Source organism: Lacerta agilis, chromosome 11 (genome assembly GCF_009819535.1).
Source record: "Lacerta agilis isolate rLacAgi1 chromosome 11, rLacAgi1.pri, whole genome shotgun sequence".
NCBI lineage: Eukaryota > Metazoa > Chordata > Lepidosauria > Squamata > Lacertidae > Lacerta > Lacerta agilis.
In genome coordinates this window covers 48,904,694-48,919,633 of record NC_046322.1, presented here as the reverse complement: position 1 = coordinate 48,919,633, position 14,940 = coordinate 48,904,694, and the positions used below count along the sequence as shown (strand labels likewise).

Here is a 14,940-nt window from a genome sequence, read left to right as displayed (position 1 = left end):
ACAATAGAAAATCGAAATTCCAGGTAGAAATACTAGAAGGAAAGGAGAAATTACTTTCAAAAATGTACAACTATCTCTTAGAATGGTATACAAAGGATGAAGAAGTGAAGGAGGTAATGGTGAAATGGGCTATGGATGTGGGTCATAATATACAATTGGAAATGTGGGAAAAACTCTGGAAAGAACATATGAAATTCACAGCCTGCATAACTTTGAAAGAAAACATCATGAAAATGATGTACCGATGGTACTTAACGCCAGTAAGATTAGCAAAAATGTACAGAAAGTATGATAAAAAATGTTGGAAGTGTGAAATGAAAGATGGAGAGTTTTATCATATGTGGTGGACATGTGAAAAAGTCAAAAACTATTGGGAAGCAGTTTATAATGAATTAAAGAAAATACTTAAATATACATTTATTAAAAAACCGGAAGCCTTCCTAATTGGCCTGGTAGGCGAGGAGATTAAAAAGGAGGATCAAAAAATTTTCTTATATGCCACCACAGCAGCACGAATACTACTGGCGCAAAATTGGAAAGTAAAAGAAGTACCAACGATAGATGATTGGAAAAGGAAATTATTAGAATATGCAGAATTGGCGAAATTAACGGGAAAAATAAGAGAGCAAAGAGATCAGAGGTTTCAAATGGAATGGAGCAAATTTATAAATTATATGAAAGAATATAAAATCTGAAAGCACTTACAGGTTTGATAGTAATCTTGCAGCAGAACAAAAATATGGAAAAAGATATAACTATAATAAGAAAACAAAACATGTATAAAAGATGGCAAAGCGAAGGAATGATGTAAAATTAGAAAACCAGAGTAAAGAAGGAAGGAAGTCCAAAAAACTCGGCGGAGTTTATGTAATACTGTAAATATTTGTATGATGATCTATGAGTGTTTATTTTATTTTTTTTCCTTTCTGATGAAAAATAAAAAGAAGTTTGCAAAAAAAAAGAAACCTGCTGCTAGTTAAGACTGCAATCCCCATAGGAAGCTCACTAAATTCAACAGGACTTCAGATGTGGTTAGGATTGCAGTCTTCATCAAGCAAGCTTCACAAGACTGATGGTTGCAGGTCTGCTCAGAAGTTAGGCTGCTCAAATGTTATAGACGTCTTTGAGATCTGAGTAAATTTCAGAACTGCTAATGTTGCTCCCTGCCTTGCAAGCCTTTCCTCACCTGACTGACTCCAGCTACAAAAACTGAGGCTGCTGAAGAGGCCCAAGGCCATCTTGGCTGTGTCTTAGTGGAAACAGCCGTCACCCTCCATGAACCACCATTGGCAGGATTGGCAGCAACAGCAGCAGATATATGTTCTATGCTTACAATTATACTTCATTCTCTTGCCAATTATGCTGTTATAAATATGCATTTTATATTTGATTTCCTCTAGTAATGTTTTCTTTTGAAATAAGGTATTTATTTTTAACTTTGTTGTGTTAAATTTGCATTCTGTAGTGACCTACTTTGCAATGTTTTATTTTGAAATCTTTAAGAAATATTTTAGTTTCTTGCTAATTGTGTTGTTTTAAATGTATAATTTATACCTGTCTTTCTTTTGTAATGTTTTATTCTGGATTTGACATTTTAATGTAGGTTGTAAACCACTTTCAGGGTTTTTTTAAAAAAAAATATGAAAGCGATATAGAAGTGAAATGAATTATTTATTTGTTTGCTTTATTAAATTTGTATATATCCATAGATCTCAGGGCAGTTCACAACATAAAATGACAATTTAAAAACCACAAAATACATAATAAAAAAGAGCAACCCCCCCCCCCCAATAATTCCCTCTCTCACCACACATTTAATGCTCAATGACTCTAACAAGCATCTTTCCCACAGGGAAACATGGACAAAATATATGTTATTTGCTCCCCCCCACACACATCTTACTAAATAAACGACTGGCTACCCATCCCAATATTCACCATTCCAAAGCTTGAAAGATTCAGAAATACTGCTTCTGAAGGTTGACTCCTTATAACTGTTTGGTGGAGAGAAAGAAGGAAGACTGGAGAGATGTGGGGTTGAAAAACCAACTAGATTAACGGCACAGCTAAGGCTGCATATAAGGATTGTTTCTCAAGTTGCACAAATCAGATAAACTAATTTTAGGGAAGCATCATAGCTACTTAGACTACAACGTAATGCAAATCCTTCTCTCTCTCTCCTCCACCTCACACCAACAATTGTAGCCGTCTGGCCTAAATCCAAAGTATGTGGATTCTGCAGTTTCCCTCCTGCAGAGCAAACCAGTTTCCATCTGTCAAAGAGCTTTTCTTGCCAGGCATCCTTACTTTAAAACATCCTGAACTGACAGCCCAACTAACACACTCCTGTCAGCCAATAATCCAGCCAAAACTAAAGCCGAACAAAATCTTGCACAACAAATTTAGTCTTTTCTGTGATGACACAGGTATATTAATGACTGGTTCCATCGAGACTGTAGCCTGTTTTGTTTGTTTTGTGTGTGTGTGTGTGTGTGTGTGTGTGTTGCAAAGTCTGTTCCATTACTCCCAGCAGATACTACAACCTATTCTCTATCCCTACTAACTTCAATCAAGCCATGCTGCCAGACGACAAGGGGCAAGTTTTTATTTGACAACATCAACCATAATAATAACAGCATACGTTTAAAAAGTAAATCTACTTCTTGGATTCAAAATGGAGTAAGGAAGCATTCTGGGGCTCTGAGGGTTTCCTAGGGAGTGATAGTGGAAACAAAAAAAACCCCAACCAATAATAATAATAATAATAATAATAATAATAATAATAATAATATATTTGTACCCCGCCCATCTGGCTGGGTCTCCCCAGCCACTCTGGGCGGCTTTGAACAAATATTGCATGGTGGCGCCAAAAAAGGACTTTTAATCCACATTTGTAAGTAAGTGTTTTTACGAATTGTCATAAGAGTTCTTCCTGACAAACTCAAGAAAGGGATTCCCACTAGTGCAATAGTAGTACATTTGTGTGTGAAGAAATTATGGTATGATATTGATGACAACTGTTGGGATTGCTGCTTGCCTTTCTGATACGTTTTGCACTCACCAAAGTGGATCATCACCGAAACAAAAATTAAGACCACAATTTTACACATACAAGCCTGTGAGTCAGGCCCATCGAACTCAATGGGGATTTATTCTGGGCAGACATGCGTTAAGAATGGTCTGCACTTTCACATACATACCAAAACACAGAAACCTTGTCGTGTAGCTATAGAAGACCTATTTACTGCCAAATAATATCGCTTGCAAAAAGTACCAATTAAATTTTACAGAAAGGAAAGCAGAAGCTGAAGAGCCAGAATCTTATTATAAGTAGCAACTTACCGGTAGTTGTTTAATGGAGAAGACTTAAACTACTCCAAAGTTAAAAACATCTGTTCAAAAGGTCAATGAAAGTGGAAAATACTAGTGAATTCCAGTCGTCTTGTATGTCATTGTGTCATTTGTCAGAATCTAATGTGTGAATATTTGTGGGTGACTGGAGAGGCCTATATGACTCACTAAAAATTTATGGAGAAACTGTACAAGTACGGAGCTTGCGGCCCCCATTTACATAATTCCAAAAGGTAATTGTCTGTGTTATATGTATTTACAATGTACTTTTATTCAGAGTGGCTGGTGAAACGCAATTGTTGTTGTTATTGTTGTTTTTTAGTTCAGAACACTTTATTGGTTCTAGATGGGGTGAGGATCCCTCGTAGAATCGCGTGTGCCAAGTGAGTGTGCTGTTGGGTTCCAGCAATGTTCCTGAATGGCTAGGTTGCGATTGCAATAGCTAAGGGTACATCTTTCTCCCATTTACACCTTGGTGTGTTTGGGGTTTTTTTTACACCTGGGCCAATATTTATGCCTCAGTAATCTCATGGATTGACTATTGCAATGTAAGGATGACTTTAAATACCAGTTTGGAATTTTCATCTGATCCCAAACAGCTAACTAACAGTATAACTAAGGGCTCTTGTTCCATTCCTGGCCAAGCAGCTCTAGCGCATGAAGGTTGTTGTCACTGCGGATGCCACATTCAACGGAGCAATCTGTATCTCACATGACATTACTTGTTGCACTGTCCCATCTACTCGGCCTTCAGGGATGTGATCTTACAAACTATTCCCAATTCAATAGTCAACTCTGAGGACCAAGTAAAGTTTCTGCTGGTGGACGCTGACCCACGGATTTCCTACGTGGTAGCGGTCTTTGTAGCGAGGGCTATGAAAACCAGGGTGGGATTCGTGAATGGTGTAGTGAAGGCCCTCCCATCGTTCTCCTAACCTGTTGTATCCTCTTTTCTGTTTGGTGGGGGGTTTTGGGTTTTGGGTTTTGTTTTTTGTTTTTTTGTTTTTGTTTGTCTCCTTTGCTGGGACAGCGCGGCATGAATTTTATAACCTATTTTAATAATTTTAATAATTTTAATTCTACCTTTTTAATAATGTTATATGGTATTTTGTGTAAAGGCATGCACCTCACAAATCTAATAAATGATGAAATATTTTACGGCAACTGCTTTTATAAGAATTTATTGACCTTTTTCTTGTAACAACATATACCCACACCCACACCTACAATTAAACAAATACAAAACAAATACACTGAAAAACAAATACAAACAGTGTCAAGTTTTCTTGTTGCATCTTTTCTTAAAAAAGAAAATTTCTATTTCCATATCTTGACCATTGACTTCCCCTGCCCTTTCTCCTTCGAGTTCATATCCTTAATCTATTTTATAACCATTTCTCCTGAAATTCAAATTCAATTATATAGTTACACACAATTATATATTCAACATTTAACTAACAATGCATCATCGTAGTAATATCTCATCATAATTCTTCTTCCATTAAAATCTTCACCAATCATTTATATCATATCTATCTCTTCTATCCTTTAAACTGCTGCTAATAACATAATAACTCAAAATATCTCCTTTCATATTCAAACAAGAAATAAAACAGAAAGATTGTTGACAGTATTCACCCTCCGATTTCAAAATTCCGTGATAGGCTACTTCAAATTTTGCTTAGTGTTTCACCCCACACCCCCTCTGTCCATTATTCTTCTCCTGGTGGCATCAACACTGAATTTCCCTGTGGCTTCCCTCTCCAAGCGTCCACAGATCCAGGCACAGTCCAAGACTCTCCTTGCCACGAGCTCCAGGATGTCCATCTCGTCGTCTCTCAGCTTCTCCGGTTCTTTGTAGCATTCCTTTTCTTCTTGTAAAAACCATAATTCTCTGTCCCTGGCCCCCGAGCTCACACCTCGGGGACTGGATATAACAAATCTTACCGTCGCCTTGGGACTGCCACCCCCAAAAGGCGAGTTTCTTCTCCGAAGTAGCTCACTCATTTCTCTCCATCTTCCCAGACATCCTCTCAGCTCTTTGGCAAGACTTTCTTCCAAAGTATTAAAAGTTTTAAAAGCCTCCTCTGTGGGCAATTGGTTCTCTTTCAGACCCCCACACAAGACTTTGACTTTCCTGTACAGCAGTTCCACCTTCAAGGCAGTGAGCCTCTGTTCGTCCGTTAGTCCAGAGTTCAGTACCAGTTCAAGGACGAAGCCCAGCATACTGGTAGAGGGGGAGGAAGTGGGTATCAAATTTCTACTCCTGCCTCTCTGTTCATCGCCATTTTCCTAAACTGGAGCGCAGATACCGCAACTTTAAATGGAGATATTTTCCACTAATTTACTTCCCAAGAAAAAAAGTTGCCAGTCTCATGTATCAATTTTAAGCACATTGTAACAGTCCAGTAGCAGCAGTTGCTCAAATTGGTTAGCTTCTTTAACTCAAAGGGAAGAAGGCAGGCTGCCTTTCTCCTTCCCCCCGGATCGTTCCAAAAGCTCGTTTTCTGGTCAAATTAGTTACTCACGACCACCGGGTTCCTTTGGCTCCATTCTTCAAAGGTAGAACTAAGACGCTCACCGCGGGCTTTGTCGCCGCATTTGCATCCCGGTTGGGGCATATCCCCGTAAGCCCGGCTCCGTTGTCCCTTCACCCCCACTCCCCCTTTACAGGGGGGGCAAGGGAAGGGTTCGGAGCCTCCGTGGGCGCAGCCGGGGAGCCCAGGGTGCGGGACGCTCTTCCCGCACCCCAACCGGAGCCCCGCTTTGCGGTTGCGGGGCTCCTAACCCCCGGGATGGATCGGGCGCCTCGCAGCCGAAGCAGCCCCGACCACCCGCTATGGCGTCGCCAGCCGGAAGTACGGCAACTGCTTTTAAAGTAAAGGATAAAATTCTGTTTGATGGTATCTCACATGAACACAGTGGGACAGAGTTGCACTGCAAGTATCTGTCAATTCTGGATGGGTTTTTTGAAGACATGAATTTATTCTATGTGTGGAGATCAGTGTACACTGATCAATGCACAGTCTTTGCAGTAAGGCTCTATTCCGATGGCACGAGTATCCGGAATTGGCCTCCGCAATCACTTACAGACACACCGTTAAGACCATATTCATGGAAATCCATCTTACTCGGCTACGAGTGATGGCCGAAAAAAGAAGGTATCTGTCAGAACATCCAACTGTGGATGCTTTTCTGTTCTTGGCCATTGCAGCAATTCAGGTCCTTAGATAAACAATTCATTGCTTTGGGGTGCAATCCTGCAATCCGTTGGCAGCAGAAGCAGGCTCTCCAGCAAAGAGGAGCACTGTCCTTGGGACCTGTGATCCTCAGATGAAGGGCAGTGTATGAATAAACAAACATATTAAGGGGAAATCTCTTATCAGGTTTTAAAGCTGAATTGCAATAGCAAGAATATTCCTCTTATTAATCTCTTTTCCATCTTTGCCCTACTTCTCTTCTAATTCTCTCTTGGATACTAAATTTTCATCTCAAATATCTTTCCTAAGCTTGAGGAAAGTTGGTGTTCACTTGCACAGGGTATCTGTGAATAAAAATAAATCTATAAATCTGGAGCGTTACTGCTTATCCATATCCAATGCACACTTTTAGTGTTGTTGGGTGAATTGTGGTTTGGCTGGTCTGTCGCCTTATTGCTCTGTTTTATTTGCTGCTGCTCCGCTTTCGATTCTGTAACACTCGCTGCTCTCAAAATGCTTGGGCAATAACGGCTGTAAAGCTAATGCAATCCCCTACCCACCCCAAACTTAGTATAATAACAGGACTTCTGGGGACAGTGGAAAGGCAGAGTGCACAGCAGTATCTGAAAGAAAGAATGTGGTGTGTGTTTGCTGGGGATGGGGGCTGTTGCTTCCATAGAAAAAGAAGAAGTTTGGATTTGATACCCCGCTTTATCACTGCCCAAAGGAGTCTCGAAGCGGCTAACAATCTCCTTTCCCTTCCTCCTCCACAACAAACACTCTGTGAGGCGAGTGAGGCTGAGAGACTTCAAGGAAGTGTGACTAGCCCAAGGTCACCCAGCAGCTGCATGTGGAGGAGTGGAGACGCGAACCCGGTTCACCAGATTACAAGACTACCGCTCTTAACCACTACACCACACTGGCTCCTGCTGTGGGTGGGTGAATGCAACAGTGATAGACTGAAAGGAATGCCATTGGCACCCTTTGTATTTCCAAGATGCTGATCACAAGCAGGGGAATGGGCAGACAGTGTAGAATCATCAGAGTGACATTGGCCGATTGGATTGGCATTTTTCTATACTAAAAAAAAGGTTTTCGCAGGCCAAATTTGACACCCTGTCTAGTAGGAGTGAAGGAATCTCACCATTAATGACTATGAAGATGTTGGGGTGCCATAGCCAATACCACACAACTGCATGCTTGCTGACTAGAGAGGACAGATACAAGTGTCATCAGCTACAACTATCCACAGAGCAAACTTGCAAGCATGCAGAATCTCGGACAAAAGAAACAGTCAGGACCAGAAAAACCCTTTGGTAAGCCTTCATCAACAGCCCTGCCCCCCCCCCCGCCCGCCCCCCACACGAGAGAGAGAGAGAGAGAGAGAGAGAGAGAGATCTTGTACTTTCTATTCCTTTCAGCCAGGACAGGGCCAAGATAACTTCCTGCAGGGCAACTTTTCTCTGTGTTTTGGTCTATAACCAAGAGAAGCCGATGTGGTTTTCACCAGAGCAATCTTCTTCAGAAGCCTGTTGTAGTATCTCAAGAATGTAATTTCAAAAGGTTATTTGACAACAGGAGTTGGAGGGAGTATGCTAAGGAGGCATTTGTAGGTGGAAATCTTTGGCTAGGGGGTTAAGCACCTTTTCTGGAAATCCACTAGATCAGGCATGGCCAAACTTGGCCCTCCAGCTGTTTTGGGACTACAACTCCCATCATCTCTAGCTAACAGGACCAGTGGTCAGGGATTATGGGAATTGTAGTCCCAAAACAGCTGGAGAGCCAAGTTTGGCCATGCCTGCACTAGATGAACCAATGTGAGTACCCCCTTTTGTTCCCCTAAACTTGGTGCATGTGGGTTTGGAAATTTCACATATGCCTAGAAAACACACAAGTGTAGCTTCCGGTTCCAGAAATTCAAAAATATACTCTGCTTTACAATTAAATTTATTGCTCTTTTCACTCTCCTAACCAGCAGCTAAATACTTCCCAAACATTCCCAAATCAGATGTCAACTGAAATTTCATTTGCCTTCCATTTATTTACTAGTTTAATTCTAGTTGTTGATCCCAAATAATCTCAAAACTGTTTACTGAATATATCCAACAACAGCCAAGTATTTCACATGTAGTGGATTCTAATTCCTTCAAGGTCATTATGCAGAGATTGGGTGGCCAGCTGTCATCTATGATCTAGTTGAGGTTCCTGCATTGCAGAAGGTTGGACTGGATAACCCTAGGGGTCTCTTCCAACTCTACAATTCTATGATAATTAGATTTTTTTTTAAAAAAAAATTATTTTAAAAAATCAGCCATGGTATTATTATTATTATTATTATTATTATTATTATTATTATTTGAATTTGAATTTATATACCGCCCTATACCCGGTGGTTTCAGGGCGGTTCACAGAACAAAATCAAATATAGGGAAGAAGGGTTTATTTATTTAAATGTACACATGAATACCAAATCTCCTTTTTCAGACTAACAGTGTTTAACTTTGAATGCCAACATAAAGCATCTGAAGAAGTGTGCATGCACACGAAAGCTCATACCAAAAACAAACTTAGTTGGTCTCTAAGGTGCTACTGGAAGGAATTTTTTATTTTATTTTATTTTGAACATAAAGTTGAAAAATGCTTGCTTTATCTACTTACTTGTGACCCATCTCATGGGCAATAGTAAATGCGAGATTCAAGCCATTATCCTCGGCAATAATACATTTCCGCTTTTCGCTGCACATCCCATTCAGATACGCTATACCTAGAAAACACAAGGATCACAAGTAATCACTACACTTCTTGTTTTTATTCACTTGCAGTGTTTTGGTGCACATGTGCTATATAAGAATAATATTGTTTTCCAGTATGTTGCAAACCTGCAAACATGCTGTCATGACTTTTACAAAAGGCAACATGCTACAAAAGGAGAGCTGTAATGTGTGTAATGAATGACCTGATGTACTGGAGACGAATCTGATCTTTCCCACGCAAAAGTACCCAGATGGCATAAAGTAGGGAAGCTTTTAATGTCTGGAGTTTTATTCTGTTTCTAATGTTCTGTTGAAAGCAGACCAGAGTGGCTGGGGAAACCCAGCCAGACAGGTGGGGTAGAAATAATAAATTATTATTTATTTATTTATTTATTTATTTATTTATTTATTTATTATTATTATTATTATTATTATTGGCATCAGATAGGCCTCTATGGGGACCTCATTTCATAACCAGGAGCCACCACAGAGGTCTTTCCCCAAGGAGCTCAAGAAAGCCTGTATAGTTTATTTTATATTTTATATTATTTATTATTTATCATTATTATTATTATTATTAATTGAATTTATATACCGCCCTATACCCGGAGGTCTCAGGGCGGTTCACGGAACAAAATCAAAATATAAAACCACAAAATACAGAATCAAAATAAAAAACAAATCAATAACCGCCCCCCCCCCAAAAAAAAACCACATTTATAAGGTCATAATCAAATCAACCAAAGGCCTGGTTAAAAAGGAACGTTTTTGTCTGGTGCCTAAAGGTGTATAATGAAGGTGCCAGGCAAACCTCTCTGGGGAGAGTGTTCCATAGATGGGGAGCCACTGCAGAGAAGGCCCCATTCTGGTGTTGCCACCCTCCGGACCTCTAGAGTAGGAGGCACACAAAGAAGCAACTCTTTATAGCAGGCATGGCCAAAATGGGCCCTCCAGATGTTGTTGTCTTACAACTCCCATAATCCCTAGCTAACAGGACCAGTGGTCAGGGAGGATGGGAACTGTAGTCCCAAAACATCTGGAGGGCCGAGTTTGGCCATGCCTGCTTTATAGCAACCCTGATAGGTAAGTTACAGTGAGATTAGTGACAGGTGAAAGATGACTCATCTTCACAGCTGAATGAACCAGTATATCCTCAATATATAACTTTCTGTCATCCACTGGGAAGCTAAATAAGGCAAAAAGTAGGGGAAAGGAATGCAAAGCAGCCGAGGTTGCAAGACACACACACACACACACACACACCTCTAATACTTCCATAAAGTAAGAAACAAATTGCTCAATTTCTAAACTGTTTCAGCTGAATCGAGCTTAAGGGTTTTTTGTTTTTTCTGAAAAAGCAATCTGCTACACAAGCCGGCCGCATTCTGGTTGCAACAAAATTATTAGCGGTATTAGAAGTTTGGGAGAAAGGAGGATTCCTTGGCTGTGCTAAACTTTTTTTTATTTACATCATGTGTATCACAACAGCACTGAGTAGGAAGCTGGAGAAAAGGGGGGCAAAGGTCTTAGATTGCTCTCCCAAGTTAGCACCTCATTTAAAAAGAGCAGGAAAAACAATTCTTAACATGGTCCAAATGTTTTAGTATGTCTATCGGCACACAGAGGAACCTCTCCTACAATGCCTCCATTGTTTTGTCTCAAGCACAGTAGCCCTGAGTACGGTTAGATGATATACTGACCAAAAAAACCTCAAAACCCTAAAAAAAACCCACACATGTACACTTAATTTACATTTGTGATTTTTATTTCAGAGCAGTTAACAATGATTGTGCCTTCTTGCAGAGGCATAAGATAGAGGTAAAGGTACTCCTGACCGTTAGGTCCAGTCGCGGACGACTCTGGAGTAGTGGTGCTCATCTCGCTCTATAGGCCGAGGGAGCTGGCGTTTGTCCGCAGACAGCTTCCAGGTCATATGGCAAGCATGACTAAGCCGCTTCTGGTGAACCAGAGCAGCGCACGGAAACACCGTTTACCTTCCCGCCGGAGCGGTACCTATTTATCTACTTGCACTTTGACGTGCTTTCAAACTGCTAGCTGGGCAGGATCGGCAAGCCCTAGGCTCTGTGGTTTAGACCACAGCGCCACCCGCATCCCTATAGAGGCATACTGGAGGCAATACAATAGGAAACTTACTAAGCAGTGTTCTCAGTGAAAACATTTTTTTAAAAAAAGTTCCTAGCAATACAGAGGAAAAATCAATTTTACTTTAGAAAGTTTCCCTTTGGGCTTAGGGTACACTAATGAGATATATTCCTCAAAACTATTCCCATCCGCGATGCAAGGCTGTTTGTTTGTTCAAAAGAGTGTTAGGGGACCTGGGACTGCAGCTCAACAACATCTGGATGGCCGAAGATTCCCTGATGATTCAAACCACTTTACACCCCACCTTTTCTTATAAAATGCCAGAGGTGGCTAACAAGACACTCATAATGCACAAAACACTTTTTCAAAGTCTAAAAATTGATATATACAAACATATAAATGATCAGCTAAACACACACCATTACAAAAAAATCTATACTTAAAGCACAGCCACCCAAGACACAATATTTTGAGGATCTGTTGTGGTTTCCATATTCTCTTAGCAGCAAGATAGCTCATAGCATGACAAGGGACACTTTTGCGGACAGTTCCTTCACTATAACATAAAGTTGCATTCACTTTGGAAAGCGAAACTGCAAGTCTTCATATTTTATTTTCTATCTGAGCCATATTTTTCATTAGTTTAGAATATTTTTGTGTCCGGTTCCCCCCCCCCCATTTTTGACCAAATGAACTCACCTTTATATTTCTGTAGACCAGAAACTCTTCACTCTGCCACTGCATAAGACCACTACTTATTATTGGATGCCAAACATTTCATTTCAAGTCAAGATAAAATCTGCGGGATGTTTCTCATATTTAAAATTTCCTTACTCACTGTTTTGGAAGATATGACTTACCTGGAAGCATGTTGCAAGCAAAACATATAAAATCGGTGTTCTTTATTATTCCGTTTCTTATTAAACATAGCTGACCTTGTGCATGAAAGCCACATCAAACAGTAGCTACTGAATGTAAACCAGTCAACTACCAGCTGTGAACTAGTTTAAAGTCTTGTCCTTTGTTATTAATTTCATGTGTTAAGAAAGAGAAACTGGCTTCAGCTCAGCAGCTGCTCCTGCTTAGTCATTCCAACATTAGGTAAGAGAAAGATGTTTGTGTGTGTGTGTGTGTGTGTGTGAGAGAGAGAGAGAGAGAGAGAGAGAGTCCCCTCTACTTCTTACTACTTCTTATTAGCACAGCTGGAATGGTTTCAATGTTAAATCCATGATGGGGGTGCGGAACTGAACAACTGATCTTCTTCTGTAATGGTTAAGCTTCCAGCTAAAGATATGAACTGGATCTTATTCAAGTTTACTCAAAGGTTCAGTGGTACCTTGGTTCTCAAACTTAATCCGTTCCGGAAGTCCATTCCAATACCAAAGTGTTCCAAAACCAAGGCGCACTTTCCCATAGAAAGTAATGCAAAATAGATTAATCCATTCCAGATTTTTTTAAAAACAACCCCTAAAACAGCAATTTAACACGAATTTTACTATCTAATGAGACCACTGATCCATAAAATGAAAGCAAAAAAAAACAATGTACTGCAGTCACACAATCAATCAATCAGTAGCTGAAATGGGTTGCACACAGTCACAAAAACAAAACTAAAACACAAAATAAATAGCAGAAACAGACAGAACTCAGCGTAACACTCAAAACAGAAGTGTGGCATTCAAAATAGAAGTGCGGCACTCAAAATGGAGCACGTTCGACTTCCGAAAAAAGTTTGCAAACCGGAACACTTACTTCTGGGTTTGCAGTGTTTGGGTTCCAAGTTGTTTGAGTACCATGGCGTTTGAGAACCATGGGACCACTGTAACTCCCAAAGCAAACAGAATGCGTAAGATTGCAACTTTAATGCATGAAGAAAAAATTCACCAATAAGCAACGAAACCTGAGAACTGGAACTAGTCACAAGAATAAATGTAGAAACATATACAATCCCATGACTTAGGTTTGTAAAGTACTTTCATAATCAAAAGTTGTCATCAGGCCATGTATTATATGGCCGAGAACATCCTTGTTTATATGCTCCAATTATTATTTTTTGTCAGTGCTTACATTTATACTACGTTATGCATAGCTGTCAACTTTCCCTTTTTTGCGGGAAATTCCCTTATTCCAGCGCCATTTCCCACTGCAAAAAAAGGGAAGGTTGACAGCTATGGCCGTTTCCCAATGCAAGAAAAAGGAAGATTGACAGCTACGCATTATGTTTAGTTTTGGGGGGTTTTTAAGTGAAAAATTGCTTCACATTCCTGTCAAAATCTACTAAAAACCTTAAAACTTAAGTGCATTTGCATGACCTTGCTGTGGAATTAATCAGTTGTATATAAATTCAAAGAGGGACACAGGTGGCGCTGTGAAGAGAAGAAGAAGAGTTTGGATTTGATATCCCGCTTTATCACTACCCGAAGGAGTCTCAAAGCGGCTAACATTCTCCTTTTCCTTCCTTCCCCACAACAAACACTCTGTGAGGTGAGTGGGACTGAGAGACTTCAAAGAAGTGTGACTAGCCCAAGGTCACTCAGCAGCTGCATGTGGAGGAGCGGAGACACGAACCCGGTTCCCCAGATTATGAGTTTACCGCTCTTAGCCACTACACCACACTGGTTTAGATTCCTCTTTTTGATGCGTTTCATGGGAAGATCCTTAACTCAGGACTGACCCTGGCCGATGCAGGATACAAACGCCCAGGAAAGGGAAAGGGAAAGGGACCCCTGACTGTTAAGTCCAGTTGCAGACGACTCTGGGGTTACAGCGCTCATCTCGCTTTACAAGCCGAGGAAGCCAGCGTTTGTCCGCAGACAGCTTCTTACTTCCATAAAGTAAGAAACAAATTGCTCAATTTCTAAACTGTTTCAGATGAATTGAGCTTAAGGGGTTTTTTCCTGAAAAAGCAATCTGCTACACTAGCCGGCCGCATTCTGTCCGCAGACAGCTTCCGAGTCATGTGGCCAGCATGACTAAGTCACTTCTGGAGAACCAGAGCAGCGCATGGAAACACCGTTTACCTTCCTGCCGGAAGGTAAACTTGCGCTTCATGCTTTCGAATTTGCGCTTCATGCTTTCGAACTGCTAGGTTGGCAGGAGCAGGGACTGAGCAACGGGAGCTCACCCCGTCACGGGGATTTGAACCGCCGACCTTCTGATTGGCAAGCCCTAGGCTCTGTGGTTTAGACCACAGCGCCACCCGCCCAGTACCTACACCAAAAGCCTGCTTACATCAGTAATCAATAAAGTTGTGGCCATTTTGATCCCAAGATATTGTCGTATCATTTTTACCGCTTCACGTGCCCCAGCCCTGGTGGCCTTGGGCTCACTGAGCCTGGGCGCACAACTGTGTGGAGGTGAGACTTTTATGTCAAAACATATGCTTCTATGCCACTGCAGAAAGTTCTTCAGGACTAAGCAATCAGTCATTTGATAGGCAAAATGTTTAGATGGCATTAAATTGTGCCTAATGACATCCATACTGAGTGAAGGGTTGATTTCACGAAGTCTGAAAGCATTTTTATTCCTCCAAA

General features: G+C 40.7%; 1 protein-coding gene across 2 annotated transcripts in view; it reads right to left on the bottom strand.

Moving 5' to 3' along the window:
• The window catches only part of ADAMTS19 (ADAM metallopeptidase with thrombospondin type 1 motif 19), a 114,898-nt gene that overhangs the window by 52,253 nt on the left and 47,705 nt on the right, over window positions 1-14,940 (bottom strand). For both annotated transcript variants that reach the window (XM_033164022.1, XM_033164023.1), the window contains exon 8: window positions 9,210-9,315. In XM_033164022.1, the coding sequence (XP_033019913.1) occupies window positions 9,210-9,315 (106 nt within the window). The remainder of the gene's footprint in view (window positions 1-9,209; window positions 9,316-14,940) is intronic.